Source organism: Plutella xylostella, chromosome 9, assembly GCF_932276165.1.
Source record: "Plutella xylostella chromosome 9, ilPluXylo3.1, whole genome shotgun sequence".
NCBI classification, from domain to species: domain Eukaryota; kingdom Metazoa; phylum Arthropoda; class Insecta; order Lepidoptera; family Plutellidae; genus Plutella; species Plutella xylostella.
In genome coordinates, this window is record NC_063989.1 from 1,566,519 (window position 1) to 1,585,074 (window position 18,556).

At 35.4% G+C, this 18,556-nt stretch overlaps 1 protein-coding gene across 1 annotated transcript; it reads right to left on the reverse strand.

Annotated features, from left to right (window-relative positions):
* Positions 1-358: 358 nt before the first annotated feature.
* Positions 359-10,830, reverse strand: LOC119694924. The gene is made up of 9 exons (XM_048623071.1): positions 10,249-10,830; positions 9,812-9,988; positions 9,240-9,505; positions 8,854-9,047; positions 8,464-8,655; positions 7,901-8,013; positions 7,390-7,566; positions 6,960-7,122; positions 359-793 (listed from the first exon to the last, which is right to left on the reverse strand). Exons 1-9 carry the CDS (start codon positions 10,480-10,482, stop codon positions 576-578), a joined length of 1,734 nt encoding a protein of 577 aa, XP_048479028.1. The 5' UTR covers positions 10,483-10,830; the 3' UTR covers positions 359-575.
* Positions 10,831-18,556: the final 7,726 nt, after the last annotated feature.

An 18,556-nucleotide genomic window follows, 5' to 3' on the forward strand; every position in this document is an offset into this window, starting at 1 on the left:
AAGCTACTAGCTTCAATAAATATTACATTAGATTGGCACGCTAACAATAACACTTTACAAAAACTGCTTAATATTCCAGAAAATATACAATTTCACCTAAAAACCTTTAATAAATCTTAGAAAATGCTAAATTGCTGCAAGTTTATAAAGTCGTCATTTGGCTGAACCGAGCAATATCACGTTCCCGCATAATTTATTAAAATCGGATCAAACTTAGTCTCAGTCCGGCTAGACGGCGATGAAAAATACAGGAGCCTTCTGGAACTTTCTTTATCAACTTGATTGTATCTACTTAATAGGATATTTAAAAGATAATTTCTGTTCGTTGAGGATTTTTTAGGAAGTAAATAAATTTCAGTTTACTTAAATTTGGTTTATATCTGAGTAAATAAAGCTTAAGTTAGTTTAATCTTACAGAGAGTATAATTACTTTAAATACAATATATTAATCTTAAATTTATGTACGTACTTACACATTTTTTTTATTCATTGACCTTATAACCTTGACCTTCAGAGATCCTTAAAAAAACTTTAAAAAAATATTTATTTTTCCACTAGTTTTGTGACCTATCACCCTACGCGTGGTACTTCAACCCCGCATGGTGTGCGATCCACGTGTAGTGCGGCGCGACATCGCTGTACACTACGTAGTAGGCAGGGTCGCACCGCGCCGCGCCCGTCTTCATGCCGCACTTGGACAGCACGCCGCGCAAGAACCACGCGATCTTGTGGTCCGATTGTTGCACTGGTAGGAGGAGGCCGCTGCCGCTGTCGCCGTTACGCGGGTTTATTACTGGAATTCATGATAATTTTATTTACTTTATTAATATTTTTTATTTATTTATTTATAAAAAATCTAGGTGGCGCTGTAAAGTAAACAAGGGAATAATTTTGCTCTGTATATATTAATTGTTATTTATCACCACGAGTGCCGTAATATTGATTTTTTCAGTGATAAATGATCAATTACAAGTTCACCAACTGTGAAAGTGTTATCTTGTGAAAACTCAATAAAATTAGACTTTTGTCAAGTGATAAGTACAAAAATAACTTATAAGTGAAATACTGCGGTGCCTTTCTAAAATAAACTCTGTACTCTCAAATATCACATCATAAACTAAGTAAATCGTGTTAATAAATGCAATATTAAAGTGTCTTTAGTGATAACAAGTGAAAAAATAGTACAAAACAAAGTGATCGTTACGTTCGCGGTGCAAAGTCCACTAACTGACTTTTTTGTTTTGTTTTCTTCGATAGTTATTGTACTATTCACCATCACCATCAAGCATCTCGGTGGTCGAGCCGTTCTTGTGATTGCTTTTTGAGACATAAAGTATCACTGGGCACTGGTTCGATCCCCGCTAAAGTCATATCACCTTTTTCTAAGTTGTCTCACTTAAATTAAGTGGAAGCAATGAATTTCTTTGGGAATATCACTATAAGAAAACCAAAACGTACACAATCAGAAACACAGGTGACGGATGACGAAAGTAGTACATCGAAAACCACTATAGATGTCTCCACAAACAGCATGCCTGAGCTATCTGATGAGGAAGATGAAGAAAAACATCGCTCCAAATCTGAGATAGTCCGTTTAACAAACGAGCTAAAAATAGCACATAATGAAATCATTAATTTAAACTTAGAAAATGAACAGTTGAAAAAACAAATAGAGGACCTACAGAAAAAGAACACTATGTGCAAAAAAGTTGCAGACAGCCTTATAAATGAGTGTGTCACACCTAAGAAAAAAAAGTCGCAGCTCTTAAAACCTCAACAGATACCATATAGTCCTAAACCTTGTTCATCCAGGGAAACACCGAAGAATAAAAGCAAAGGGGTTCTGAGACAGTCTAGCCCCTTGTCAGCAAGCACTGAAGAAAATAGAGTACAGTCTAAACGGTCATTAGAAATAGTAAATCAAACCTCTTCACAGGCTACGAAATACCAGAGGAGAAAAATTTGCCTACTGACCTGCAACAAAAGAAATGTGGTCCGTGAGATAGCGGACAGTATATTTCCAAGAGAGAACTTTAGCGTCTGTCATTTCCTAACCCCGAACGCTGGACTCAAAGACCAACTACGCGGCCTGAATGAAAAACTTGCCAGATATACAAAATATGACTTCTGTGTTGTTATGATAGGGGAGGAGGAGTTCGCTGAAACCAAGAATTATCATACCCTAATAGCACATTTAAGAAATGTGTTACAGAAAATAGAACACACGAACATTATTATATGTACTCCTACGTTTAAATATGGAGAGCACCACAATATGTTCAACTGGAGAATCGAGCTATTTAATAACCTTTTGTATTCAGACGTAGTAAAACATGAATACGCCTACCTCTGGGACTCAAATGCGACGCTGTTCTACGACTATAGAATGTTTACCAGACGTCATGGATACTTGAACAACAGAGGGCTTAGAAACATATTGAATTTTTTACATGAACAGATCGAGATGCATGCAAAATTCATTGAGCAGAGTAATAATGGTGCTCTCACTACAAACTACAATGAACAACTTTTTCGTGAATCGTCATAATGAGTGTGAACGCAATAATTTAGGGACCATAGTAGATTCACTCATAGTGTTTCACCAAAATCTTTGTGGTATTTCTAATAAAATAGATGAACTAAGCATATACTTGAGTGAATTAAATAAGAAACCACACTATTTATGTGTTAGTGAACATTTTTTGCACAAAGAGTCTATCTTACACCTTAATCTAGAAAATTACAAACTAGTTTCATATAACACAAGGCCCAAGAAAAGAAGGGGTGGAACTCTAATATTAGGATTGGAAAATAGGGATTACGAGGAACTTGCGATTTGTAAAAAATTATATAAAATAGAATCTTTCGAAGTATGTGGTGTTATAGACAATAGAACATCTCTTAATATATGTTGTTGTTATAGGAATCCAAAAGAAAACAATTTCAATGTATTTTTAGAAAAATTAGAAACTCTATTGGAACACTTTTTTAACAAAGCATGTATAATATGTGGAGACTTTAATGTCAACATTCTGGTAGATAGCAAACAGAAGAGCGAATTTATGAGCCTTATTAAATGTTACAACTTCAGGCCACTTATAAATTCAGTCACATATATAAGAAATGACTCGGAATCAGGACTGGATAATTTTCTCACTAACTTGCCTGAGTCTCTTGTTCTTGATACTCAAGTAGATCATAACGGAATCGGAGATGGGCACGCTGGAATAACTTGTTCTTTAGATATTGAACATATCGAATCAAAAAAGGAAGAACAGTATGTTTATGTAGAACGGAGAATATTTAACGATAAATCAAATATGATGTTTAGAAGTAAAATACTTCAGCAAGATTGGAATGCCATGGGTATAAACACTTTTGTCCAAAAAATTGTAGGAGTTTTTAAGGAAAGTTTCAAGAAATCAAAAAAAAGATTAAGAAAAAAAACTATTCAATCATTAAAATGGATTACGAAGGGTATCAGAGTGTCAAGCAAGATGAAGCGAATTTTAAACGCAGCAAAATGGAAAAATAATTGCGAATATCGGAAAGCATACATAAAATTGTACAACAGGGTAGTACGACATGCCAAAAGAAATGCTGTGAAGAAGGAAATTGAAAAAGCCAAAAACTCTACAAAACAAATCTGGAAAGTAGTAAATAGGCATAGAAATAAACAAAGTTATAATAATAATATAAATAATATGATTTTAAAAATCGATAATAAAGCTGTAGATAATCCTATTGATATTGCAAATATTTTTTCTGGACAATTTGATCAGGCTAATGTGGAGTCACACGGTGATGTAGATGCTGCATTAGGAATTCTCGAAAATTATACAAACAGGATTAATGATGATATAAATCTGAGACTCACGACCCCGGAAGACATAGCTAAAATTGTTAAATGTATGGAAACAAAAACATCATCTGGCTATGATGAAATCCCAATCTGCGTATTAAAAAATAACATAGACATTTTAGCAGAACCTCTCAGTACATTTTTTAATAACTGTCTGAAGAAAGAAATTTTTCCAGAGCAGCTAAAAATTGCTAGGATACTACCTGTTCACAAAAAAGGATCTCGCACTGATCCTAAAAAGTATAGACCCATATCACTTTTACCAACTCTATCAAAAATCTTTGAAAAAATTATTAAAAATCAATTGACACTCCATTTAAACTTTAATAACGTAATTAATAATAGACAATTTGGCTATCAAAAATCAATTGGCACAATAGATGCAGTAGATTTATTAGTAAATGATGTAACGATGATGCTTGACCAAAAAATGAAAGTAGCATGCTTATTCCTGGATCTAAGTGCTGCCTTTGATTTGGTGGATCATGAAATTTTACTTTATAAATTAAAACACTACGGAGTCAGAGGTAAATTTTATAACCTACTACAGTCATATCTTAGTAATAGGAAACAATTTGTAGAACTGCTTACCATAGAGGACGACCATGAAACTGTACATAGATCAAACTTAGTTAAAATTGCTAGAGGTGTGCCTCAAGGATCTATCTTAGGCCCGATACTATTTATTATATTTATTAATGATTTAATTAATTACGTCACTAGATCTGTACCCGACACTCAATTAGTTGTATTCGCGGATGATACTAACGCAATATTCAATTCTACAGACATAGACTCGCTTAACGAGAAGGTTCACATGGCCATAAGTGCCTTCTGCAAATGGTTTAGTATCAATAATTTAAAACTAAATGCAAGCAAAACAAATGCAATGCTTTTCAAATCTACATGTAGGAGCAATGACGAGATTAATGTTTATATTGATGGTAAAAAAGTGGAATGTGTAGAATCTGCAAAATTTCTAGGCATACAGATAGATTGCCACCTGAACTGGAAAGAGGAACTCAAGTCAATTGAAAGTGCTCTGAGCTCGGCTTGTTTTGCCCTCCGTAGTCTAAGAGATGAACTAAAACTAAAAAATCTCATACAAGTCTACTATGCATTAGTCGAATCTAAATTGCGCTATAGCATACAGTTTTGGGGTAACAGTTACCACTATAATATGAAAAAAGCATTTGTAATGCAAAAAAGGGCTGTGAGAACAATGTTACGAATTCCACAGCAACAATCCTGTCGGGAACTATTTGTTCAACTTGGCATACTTACCGCGCCATGCCTCTATATCCTGGTGTGCACATCTAATCTCATCAAACACTTAAATAAATTCGAGTCTGCTGCAGAAAGGACAGAAAGATTAAAGACTAGGCGAAAAAACCTAAAAACTGAAATGTGTCCACGGCTTAACATTGTTAAACACACACCGAGATATCAGGCCCTGCTTCTGTTTAATAAACTACCAAGCGATCTAAAACAGATTGTCTCCCATACTAAATTCAAAAACAATCTAAAAGCGTATTTGTTAAAGAAGGGTTACTATAGTGTGGAAGAATATCTAAGTGATAAGTACTGATAAGTCTGACATCTTTTTATAATTAATAAGTAATTTAAATTTTAACTTAATTCTAATTGTTGATAATATTTTAAATTTAACATAACCTATCCACATGAGATTTTTAATGATTATTATATTTTGTAAATTGAATATAGATAATAATTTATTGTTTGACTTGTATAACACATCATATTAATTAATTATATTATGTTACGTGGTGGTGGTGTAGACATTAAGATTTTCAAATACAATTGTTAATATTGTTATATGAAATAAAATACAATACAATACAATAATATGTCTACAACCGAAAAGTGGGTGCAGCAATGCACCTCTGCCTACCCCGCAAGGGAGTACATTAGTACAAGGCGTGAGTGAGTGCGTGCGTGTCTACAACCTTAGCCTTAGTACTTACAATTTGGTTTGCAAGAAGTTTACAAAATAATTTAGGTACGTTACGTTACGAGTATGACATGCATTTTTGACTTTTTTTTATTGAGAAAGAGTAAAGAATTGTGTTTGTACTGTAAGAATTTGGGGATCATTATATTGTACAAACCTATGTGATATTCGGTGAACAAGCATGAAATTCCAGGGGTGGATTTTTGGTGGGGTTGGTAGAGATCAAACGATCCAGAGTAATATTATAGAGTACGCGAATGGAGTATGCAGATGTAATATAAGGCATATCCTAATGGTGCGGCATTCAAAGATGGCAAGAAAATACAAAGATAAGACACCAAATAAAGTTTATGATTTAAAATTCCAACGCTGTCGTATCAGTTTGGAATTTTAAATTCAAAATTAGAATACAAAATCATCCCATTTCAATACTGTGAACGATCTGTTGGTCAAGCTTATGCTCATAAGGTCTATTCTATTCTATTCTCATACTCGTAGGGGGTGAAGTTCCTGTACGTGGCTCTCTCGAGTGGAACCTTTGTACATATCCCCTTGATTTCAGCTCAGCCAGCCTAGGTAATAAGGTCATAATTCTATATTCTGTATCAGCGTGTTGACCGTGCGCAGCGCAGGGTGTTAAAGAATAAATATTATGTCCTTTTGGCCTGGTCCATTGCGACGCGGACTGTCCGCACGCGGATGAGATTTTACGTCCGTCGCGGATGAATTCGTTGCGCGATGCAGATCGTGATCTCATCCGCGCGCGGATAGCTCTCCGCGTCACTCTGAACGCGCTTAAGCGCGTAGCTTGTTTGCTGAATTTAAGATTTCATACATTTTACCGTTCGTCGCGGATGTGACTGAACCCGGCCTTTCTGTAAGTTGTTGTTATATTACCTATAGAAAAAAAATAGCTCATCATATTTATTATTATTTAGGTCCGTTTCCGACACAGAAAGAGAACTCGATGAGCAGCCGTGGGTATAGGTCCGGTGCGTACGTCTCTGAACGCGCTGTAAGGTTTCATACCTATTATACCGTCCGCCGCGGACGTCCTCCTCGTAGGTAATAAGCGCCGCACTAAACCGAGCGTTTCTGTTAGTCATATTTTGGAAAAAAACTTACCATACTTAGGTCCGTAGCCAACACAGAAGGAGAACTCGTTCAGCAGGCGCGGGTATAAGTCCGGTGCGTACGCGATGCAGGCCGCGTCCGTCTGTACCACCGTGTTGCTCGTGCGAAGGGTCTTGGAGAAAACGTCCTTTTCTGTTAGGCCGAAGCCGAGGATCTGAGAGACGAATAACATATTAAAATTACATGAGAAGTTACAACTGGAAGTTTTTCTTTGCTCGTAAGAGTGTATTCATCTGAAGATTTGCGAAGATAGGGTTATTTAATACTGAAATGAATTCCGTATTTGGCGGAAAGTAAGTTCTAGATTCTAAGTGCGAGGTCTTCTACATGGATTCCGATGAATCAAAGATGGCACAAAGTAACATATGTAAAATACTTCTACAATCTGCGTTATCAATAAAATCCTCAGATTGAATCTTACCGTAGCATCTTTACCAAACAGTAGACTTTTGTCGTAAGGGTAGTTGGGAGTCCATAGACAGATTGGTTGTATGTATTTGGTGAACGTCAGCTTGTCTACTTTCAGGATCGCCAGGTCTGCAGTTGGCAGGTCGTCGGTGTAGCTAGGATGCAAGATTACTTTCTTGGCCTGAAAATTAATATTGAAGATTCATACTCAGGTAAGTACATTACGCACCTGCTTGAAAAGCTACTAGTTAGCTTGCCAAACAAAATGTTATGCAAACGTATGGCTGCGGTCTCAGTATACAAACTGTTTTCCGCTAACTGAGTTAGCTGCGTATCAGTTGAATATGCCGTACCTAATGTGTAACTATTACTACCTGGCGAACAATTTTCCTACTGTGAACGTGAAAGTTATTAGACCAAAAAGTAGGTAAGTACTATTTTAATCCAACGACTGCAGTCTAATAAAAATTTAAACGCAGCAATGACTAAATACGGAAAGTTACGGAAATTGGATTGTTACATACATAAAATCTCTGCAGTCCTGGAGCGCTGGAGTCAGAGAGGTTAGCAGTTCCCGCCACCAACAGCACCCGGTGAGCCTCCGTTATAGTTCCTTTAGAGCTCACACAGTGGCCAGCTGTAATCAAAATGGAATAATCTTAAGAAAATAAAATTATTTATTGAAATAAACATTTATACACACACATTTTGAGTTTATGAGTTTCATAAATGTTGTGAATAAAATGCAGAATTTTAAAAATATTTTGACAATACAAAAAATGTATGGTAACATTTTAAGTGGTTGTTTTCTGGACGTTTCCGTGGTTCCAAGGGCACGTTAAGCCGTGCTTCCCTGTTGCTGTTTCGGAGGCTTAGTCAGAGACCTTCGTACAGCTTAATAATAAAAACCCTCACCAGTCAAAACAGTAGTCCAAGAAACAATACTCCCACCGCACTGGACGCTTCGGTGCTTCGGACGACACGTTAAGCCGTGAGTCAAGGTTGCTGTTTCAGCATCACGACTGCTGCTGCTTAGCTTAGTCAGAGGCCGTGAGGCACTTTAATAATAAACACAAAAAACCCTTACCAGTCAAAACAGTAGTCCAAGAAATAATGCTTCCACCGCACTGGTACACCTCCTTCTTCTTATCCACGGCATCCACTATGAACATGGCGACGTGCCACGGCCAGTCCCCTTCCCGAGCGTCGGCGCCTGTCGTCACCAGTTCCGTGTGGTCTATGGACCGACGACCACAGACGTGCTGGTATCTACTGTCTTCTCTTGACGGATTTCCAGTGGCAGTGTAAGGGCTTTGACTCAGCATGAAGCTACAGTTAGACTGAAAGACTGCAGCGCTCATATTCTGGAGGCTTCCGTGCTTTGGACTGCATGTTCAGCCGAGGGTCCCTCTTGCTGTTTCGGAAGCTTATTCCGAGGCCTTTAGGCCGTTTAGTAAAATAACAAAATAACCCTTACCAGTCAAAATAGTATTCCAAGAGATGATGCTTCCACCGCACTGGTACACTTCCTTCTTCTTATCCACGGCATCCACTATGAACATGGCGACGTGCCACGGCCAGTCCCCTTCCCGAGCGTCGGCGCCTGTCGTCACCAGCTCAGTGTGCTCTATTGACCGACGACCGCAGACGTGCTGGTGTCTACTGTCTTCACTTGACCGATTTCAAGTGGCAGTATAAGGGTTTTGACTCAGCATGAAGCTACAGTTAGACTGCACGACTGTAGCGCTGATATACTCGTTGATAAGCGGTTGTTTTCTGGACGCTTTCGTGCTTCCGACGGAGCAGCAGTTGATGTTTCGGCAGCAGTCGCGAAGCTAAGTCAGAAACCTTCAGAAAGCTTACCGGTCAAAACTAGTCCAAGAAATGATAAAACCCTTACCCGTCAAAACTGTAGTCCAAGAAACAATACTTCCACCGCACTGGTACACTTCCTTCTTCTTATCCACGGCGTCCACTATGAACATGGCGACGTGCCACGGCCAGTCCCCGTCCCGAGCGTCGGCGCCTGTCGTCACCAGCTCAGTGTGGTCTATGGACCGACGACCGCAGACGTGCTGGTAACTACTGTGCTCTTTGGTTAGGTTGAAGGAGTCTGTGGTTTGAGCGGCCTGGGAAGAGTGATAAATATTATATTTTAGGATGCCGTGCTCTAGATGGAGGATACTGCACGATCTTCTGAGTGGTCGGTTTTTCAGCAGTGTTTGGTATATTCTCACGAATCCCTTAAAGGGAAGTTAGAAGTGACTCGCAAACAATCTGATTTCCACTTTTCTTTTCTGAGAACCATTGCACCAAAAGTCATTCTAACCGAACAGTCTAATTCAAAATAAAATCTAACTTGGAAATTTGGTGTTATTGTATCTATATTGCAAAAGGTTCAGGGACTAGTCAAAATGCTGTATTTGAGTACTCACCTTCTCTTCTTCACTGCAAAGTGTCTGATTGTTGAGCTTGAAAGAAGTAACAACTGGAACTTCAGCTTGGGCTAATAGAAGAACGTAGAAGATGTACCTCTTTGGGGGAACCCCAAACGGTTTTATTATCAAATTCTTTGCGTTCCCTCTAAAGAATATCTCACTTTTGTCTGGTGTCTGAAATAGCAAATGATAATTATCAATAATGCATAATTAACGGAGATATTTTGAATATATAGGATTTTTTTTTTATTTATTTGACAGAAATCGACTATTTTTAATAATAGTCAAATAATTTTTAAATTTTAAATCGAATAAACATAAATATTATTTAATTTCACTGACAAACAAACACACAGACAGCGTAAGCCAGTTGGTCCCATTTGGGTATAGAATAATAATTACTAAAGTATAAACAACAAAAGAATGTTACTTACCCAAGCAAATCGTATGACATCCTTAAACTCTATGGTAACCACAACTTCGTTTAAATCAGGATAAAGACCGAAATTCAACACACCGGTCCACAAATGTTCAGTCAAGGTCTTGTCAAACTGTATCAGACCAAGCCCGCATGGATCGTAGCGAGTAAAACTTGGACCTAACAGAGACATAGGATTCACCAAAACCACACATAATGCTAGAACTAATGTGCACACTTCTGATTTCATTACGAATAATTAGAGGTGTATTTATTTACACTTTAATGTACACAAAATAGACAAATAACACAACACAGGTTTACAAACACACTTTACATATTATTCGCATACAAAGGAGTGCTTATGCCAAAGTGCAAGTTCTTTCAATTACTGGTTAATAAACAACAAAGATACAATGGACACTGTAGGATTTATTTAGACTCGAATTCTACAAGTTCAAGTGTATGACAAAACTCATTGACATTTTTATCGCGTTCTCTACGATACAGGATGTTATTTTTTTATTAAATAACTGTTATTAATGATCGTAAGAAAAACGATGAACCAGTTGGTGGTAATTATTTGCAACAAGTAACTGTAGGAAGTAAAATCGAACCTTTAAAGGTTCTACGTTGACTCATTACACCCCTTTTTTTCTTTGTTGGGCTACCGACTGAGATTCATCAATGAGGAGTATTGAGGAGCATTGTGACATTTATTTTCATGACTCTTATGGTTAGGGCCGTAAGGGTGTGAATGAGTGATGACAATGATAATACGGTGAACCAGTTACATACATTAGTCATGAATGAAAGAAATAAAAGAATGAATGTGTCATTTTATATTCATTCAGTAATAAATTTTTTTTTAAACAGTTTTTATTCTTTATAATCTATAATTAGCAATTTATTGTGAAACCATGTGAACATTATGTTTTGTAACTAGGTGGTCTAGTTAAGTACACAGTTTATGTTTTCTACGGCACAATTTACATATTACTACCTATTAATAAAATTGTTTGTTATGTTACTCATTCATTCATGAAAGAACTATGAATTATGTGTGAGGCCAAATACGTATAGTGCATAATTTTATGATTATAATTATCAATAACACCTTTTTTTAAGGAAGAACTATGATTATGATAAAAACAAATGACTTTATCTTTTTTGAGTTTTATGTAAATTTCATGGATTAAATTGAGGAGTATATTTTATTATTTATCTACTTACTCTACATACATTACAACACAAACAGGACATTGTAAAATTTTATTACTTATATACACAAAAAAAAGTTATGTTTGTAAACACCATCTACATACATTAAAATGATAAACTAATTGACCTGAAAAAAATTGAATCTTAAGTATTTTATCTTCCTAACAATACAATAACATTAATATCTACTGTATACGAAATTTAAATTACCAATTTGTTACTGTAAAGTGTATAATATTATATATAGTCTCTACATTATATTTTTTTTCTATGTATTTCAACCTCCTTCCGAAAGAGGGTTAATATAAGTTTAGCGAGCGTAATGTTTGTGTGTGCGTGTTTGTCTTTTTGTATGTTTATGTTTTGTAGCTCTTAAATTCATTTTTCCATTTAAAATCAGTTTATTCAGTATGGCTAAGGCTATTAGTATTTTAATAAACATTGTTTCGGCTGTACAATTTGTTTTTAGGCAGCAACTTCTTGTCTGTTGTTTTCACACATTTTACCGCATATAAAATCTTGCTTTAAAACATTCCCGCTACTTTCCTTAGTAAGCTAAGCAGGGTCGGGTAACGTATTGTTAATACTATTAACTATTCCGCGTTCAATGGTGCTACTCTTGAAAGGCAATTTATTGCGTCTGTCTTGCGTTCCCAACATTTAAAAAATCATAACTTCTCTTCAGAGGCGTTTTCCAAAAAGTAAAAATAGCATATATATCAGCTAGGTAATGCCTATTCAGAGAACCTAGAAACAATAATATAATGCCTACAATTTAGAAGTTTACTTGCTAAAAGGCCAAAAAAGGCTTTTTCGGCAAAAATTTAAACTAAATTCTACATTCTGGGTGCTTGGTTCTTACTGCTAGGTTCTAAAAGAAGGACATAATATCTTAATGAACATTTATGTATTTTTATTTTTTGTAAAATCGATTTTGAAGAGAAGTTATGATTTTATTAATGTTGAGAACGCAGACGGCCGCAATACATTGCTTTCAAGAGTAGGGGGGCTGCACTAGTCTGCTATTCTAACTGCCAGCCAATGTAAATAAGCCCGCACCGTACGTATAGCCTTTTACCTTCATTGCCTTTGGCGAGATTTATTTACGTTTCTGCGTAAACGGTAACGCGTTAGGATGTAAGTTATTTTTATTGCGGATTTAATTACTTTTAAAACAAAGAAATTAAAACTATAATATTTACTGTAGTTATATTGTATCCTGTCAATTTCAAAACCTCACACACATTCAAACAAAGTAAGTAACTAATTAATACCATGAAACAAGTATTTTACATGCTTGAGGTAGGTACCCATACTAAAACCAATTTAATGTAATTTTTAATAAGTTGTTTATTTTGAGAAATACAAAAACGAGAGAAGTATGTTTTTGTAGTTCCATCAAAGCATACCATTGCTCAGTTTAGGGGAGCAAATTAACACAATACCCCCGAATATGCCTGTTATGCTACACAAAGTCACAAAGGTTTTTTGTACATAGATATCTATATTATGTACTTAGTGCGACGCGTCGGTTATCGCAATAGAGGCGTCTATCACATAAGCACCCTCCTTACTAAGCCTTTATTCTTTTTTAACCCCAACGGAATAACAAGGGTGTCAATTTTAGGTTTGTCTATGTGTTACTCAAAAGCGGATGAACACTATGGACAGTTTTATACACTCACTAAAGAAAAGGTTCCACTGAGAAAAGCACCAAATTACGTCTGAACGGAAAAGGCTAGATTAATGCCGTCTTCTGCAACATAGAAGTTCATTTATCAGAGCATCAGGATATTACCAACTAAAATCGGTAATATTGTGTGCCAATTTTAATTGAAATCTTTGAAAAAATTGGGGTCGTTTTTTTTGGCAATTTTGTGATTGAAACTTTTTCATTGCCCGGCAGTGTATTTTATACAATACTAGCTGTTCCCGCGAGCTTCGCTTCGCCTTAAAAAGTTTTCCCGTGGGAATTCCGGGATAAAAAGGTCTGGACCATATGTACCTATACCAAATTTCATTCAAATCCGTTCAGTAGTTTTGGCGTGAAAGAGTTACAGACAGACAGACAGACACAGTTACTTTCGCATTTATAATATTAGTTAGGATTAGGATATTTATATTATTTTGGTTTCAGATGTGATTTTCATGTAAATCATTGATAATTATAATACATCACATGAAAGGGATTGTAGAATTCGTCATACAGAAAAATACCTTATCGGCAATGACTCTGTGACCGTTACTCTGTACTTTTGTGATACTTACCTATATCGGGGTGCAGGAAACGAACCTACCCGAGTGACGTATCAACTGAACTTTATGTTGATACGTCACTGGCAGCGTCTGAAAACAAATCAGATTGGCTGATCCTCACACCCGGTGACAAAACCTAGTTCTTCTGCAGGGTTAATCACCGAAACGCCAAGAAGTCTACAATCATCGATCAGGAGGACGCCATGTTCCATCAAAATTGACTTATCTGCTCATAAGTTTTGTGGTAAACTAGGTTGATATTGGACTCTCCCAAGAAGCGAAGAGCCTCTTGTCTTGATGACACTAGATGTGAGAGCACTTGAATCTAGGTTAGAGTACCTATATATATGGATTATGAACTAATATGCTGATATCCATTATGTTTCATAAGTAAGTGTACGTACCTTGCTAGTCCACTCTATGGTAATGATGATAACATTATGGGTCTATCTTAATAAAATTCGAAGTAGCCTACTTTTCTTCTCTCTCCCAAATAAAATAAAACATAACATGTTTTACAATACTATAAATGCGAACAATTATATGCAAAACAGTGATGCTGTTTTGAAACCATGTAAACATTTTAATAATGTAATATTAAAATTAAATATTTGTAAACTTATGGTGTTATTACACTGAATATTTCTCAACCACTTTATTATAAGTAGATCTCGTTAATTTCTTGAAAAACTACGTTATGGAAGACAAAATAAACTGTTGATAAAACTCAGAAACCTGATCTTCAGTCTAGTAAAGCCTAGATCTTGCGCAGCGTACCTATCCTGACCTAACTTTGTCTTCCTGTCTCTAACTACCAGACCATTTATAACCATTACTCTCCCGCTTTATCATACACGTCGTAAATACCTAGTTCCCCTCCCAACCTTAACAACATAAACACATAGGTAGGTATCTACTGCATATAGCTATAAGATCAAATAATATGCGCGTATTATAAGATCAAGTATGTACTTAATCGTTACGCCATTAGACCTAAAGCTATCAATATCTCAGGTGCCTATTAACTAAACAAAAATCAATTGTTATACATGTGTTAAAGGGGGTTATGAAAATGGTAGTACAATTATTTTTTTTGAGAGGAGATAGCAATCGTTACGCCATTTTAGACCCAGACTATGATGTGAAACTTTATTTAGGTAAATTTAACAATTACATAACTTCCATGCATAACATATTTTTAAAATCAATAAAAAAATCTGTAACAGTGATAAGTGAGATTTAGACCGTCCATGTAATGCCACGTAAACTCGGGAAAAATAGCAGAATGTCAAAATAATAACCATTTTTGGAAACCTAATTCACAATGCAAATAGTGTATAATCTCGTATAATTATAAGACATTATAATTGTATACATCGATTTTTTGTATTATAATAATTTAAATTATATAAATTGCATGCCCTCAATTGCTACACCTGAAAAAGGTTACTAAGTTGTAAGTGCCTAGTATTAAGAATATAACACCATGTACACACTTAGTATGCAATAAATCATTTGAATTTGAATTTGAATTTGAATCATCACGTTAATTCAATTTCAATTAACGTCGTAATTTTAATCGAAAATGGGTACCTAACAACCCTGAACATAATAATTATAATTACATAATATACACTCACGGGCAATAAAAACGTTCCACTGGGAAAAGCATCAAATTACTCCTAAACTGAAAAAGCTAGCTTAATGATGCCTTGTGCAACATTGAAGTTCATTAAACAGAGTATCAGGATATTTACAACTAAAAACTGCAATATTACGTTCAAATTTAAAAATTAAATGTTTGAAAAAATTGGGGTGTTGGTATTTTCCGAGTGGAACTTTTTCATTGCCCGTGAGTGTGATTCCGTGACGTAAGTGTAATTTTGTAGGTAATAATAATAATAATAATTTATTTATTTATATAAACACTTTATTGTACACAGAAACATAATACTACATAACAAACACAGTAAAAGCATATAATGGCGGGCTTATTGCCACAAAGCAATTTCTTCCAGCCAACCTTTGTTACGAGCTATTAACTACTACTACTAACAGGTACAATAACAATACTTATTTAATTTAATACAGCCTACAATTTGTGTTGCTCAATCTTAAAAATACCTATACCTACTTAGAACATTATTCCCTTTATTATAAAACGAAGACTAAAGATAGTTCTAGTTTAAACCTGGTTTTAGACTACTGATTTATATGAAATCTTTGAACTATAGCCAGTTCTAAACCAAAACTATCTTTAGTCTACGTTTTATAATAAGGGGCAATGTGTCTATGTGTTGGGTACCCCTTAATACCAATAACTTACAAATTAAATAATCACTCCTTATTACGGATACTAACATTGACCGAACAAAGAAAAGTCGATGTCAATTAAGAATACACGATAGGAAGTAGTAAAGAGGTGCCATATTGTGTCCAGTGAGTCCAGTAACGTACTCTAGCTATTACAAAAGCAATCGTTTTGTTTAATAGAACATAATTGGTACTGCATTTGTGATGGTAGGGTGGTAGGAATAGGCCTAATTGATACCAGTAGTTTGATCCTAGAAGGATTTTAATTCATTTCTTTAATAAATAAAGGTATTTTTTCGCTACGATTGAGCACAGTATAAAAAACCAATGTCTAAAATATAATACATCAATGGTTGACTCAGCAAAAGTATAAATTTACTTACTTAGTACCAGTACTACCATTCAATCAGCATTTATAAAGGGTTAATAACCTAACGTAACTTTGAAAACACTAAAAGTCACATAAGTTTTGAACTGCTGAACCGATTTTCATGAAACATGGCTTATTAATTACCTAATAATAATACCGAAATTTAAATTAGGCATTAGATTATCTTCGACCCAACCAGTTCCAATACCCAAAGCGTGTGGTAGAGAAGGGAAATGTCATTCGATAGTGACAATACCAATAAAGATTTACTGCTTCCTAGATTACCCCCCATTAGGTCATAAATAAATAATCGTGAACCTTATAATTAGGCATAATGGATCAATATTGGTGTGGAGTTGTGGACACAATAACGAGAAAAAATATTTAGATTTATTTCAGGAATTGCGCTTGATAATACCATAAATTTGTAAATAGTATAAATAAACGTTTCTTGTAAAAACTGTATAATATATAAGCGATAAGACCGCCTTTTGTACCCTAGTTAAGTGTCTATGTCAAATTGTTAATCATTTCTTGGTGTACAAATAAAGAGTACTCTATCTATCTATCTATCTATCTATATCTTATAGCATTATCTAAAACAAAAAAGTTTAAACAACGTTTAGCAGGTGCATATAATCTGGCAGATTTATTAAAAAGTAATTACTAGCTGCATCTTGCTTTTTTAAACGAAAAATCGATTCACGACCTCCATTCAGCTTGTAAAACATACCAGATCAGGTTTTTTTAATGTAACTGCCTTAGTGTAAACTTAATGTTTATAAATCACCAACCAATCACCACTAGAGGTATCCAACTTTTCCAATAACCATAAAGTAACTTAAAAAATCTTTACTGATTATTGTTTCAAAACTACACGAAAGCTAAACTTTTACCTTTTACAAGCGAAGTTGTTCTGTTCCTAGTTTCAGTAAACAGTTCCAGTGCAAATATTCATGTTGAAACAGGAGAGTTACTCTATCATTAAAAAAATGCAAGACATTAATAGAGTCATGGTTAGCACCAATAGCGCTCCGAGATATTTACTTTCCCTTAAGCTAGGAGGAACCCACTGTACGTCTACCATGAGCTAACTCTAGTTGAAATTATAAGATAAGATATTCTTTATTTTAACACAAATACTGCGAACACATTTACAAAAAAACCTACTCTAACAAATATTTGCAAAAGGCGGTCTTATACGAAATGCGTCGTCCAGGCAATCTTTGAAATGCGTTAAGCTAGAGCAGCGATTTGTCGTGTTGTGCTTGTTTGTTTCATTCTGGAATTTCCACTTCATGCATCACTAGTATAATCAATATGGCAAAAGATAATAATAACTCCATTACCACATACAAGTTTAAACCAGTGTCACGAGCATAGGATTCGATACTATTTTCGAATCTACACGAAGGGTCACTTTTACCAAACGCTAAACGTATTTAAATCTAATTTTAAATACATTTTGTACTAACTGACAGACGTATGACAGGCTACTAAATACGTTTAGCGTTTGGTGAAATTCCACCTAACATATGGAAAAAACAAATGTCACTTTTGGAACTAACTTTGCCTTACATATATTGACAGTGACAGTTGACGATACGCAACGTTAACGGAGGATCGAAACTTGTGCTCACGACTCAGGTTGAACGGGAGTTCAACACGGTGTTAGATAGATGGATAAGATTTACAGTGCAAAACATCTGTATTTGCTACTATTTTTACTTTGTGCTACTTCTTAGCACATATTAAATAATTGGCAACTAAGGGTGACTTGCATAACAAAGTTAATCAAAAATAAATCTATGACCTCTTGCTCTATCATTATTGTTGACGACGCCACGACGCCTTATTATGAGGCCCCATGTAGTTTGAATTTGGAACCTTTTATTGTTTATTGTTTATAGTTTATGACATTGTGACTTTGCTAGACTTTTACACCCTCATCTCATTCTTGTAAAGGGTTTTTCAATAAGGGCGGGTAGATTTTGAAACGAAATTAAACAAGCTGCGTATGAGGTATCAACATTTTTTTTTTATTTATTTAAAAGGCCCATATATGCCATTAAGTATGGAAGATGACATCATTCAAATGCCCGCCTCGGCTTCTCACAGTGGCACGGATCCGAGTGGTCTAATTTTCAATGACTTTTCCGCATAG

Excerpts from the sequence above, each read along its gene's own strand:
- LOC119694924 (XM_048623071.1), bottom strand. The coding sequence starts at position 10,482 with ATGAAATCAGAAGTGTGCACATTAGTTCTAGCATTATGTGTGGTTTTG. Across the intron at positions 9,048-9,239 it reads TCTTGGACTAGTTTTGACCG|TGAAGACAGTAGACACCAGC; the intron begins GTAAGCTTTCTG and ends AAATCGGTCAAG. Across the intron at positions 7,567-7,900 it reads CAGGACTGCAGAGATTTTAT|AATTTTCAGGCCAAGAAAGT; the intron begins GTATGTAACAAT and ends ATCTTCAATATT.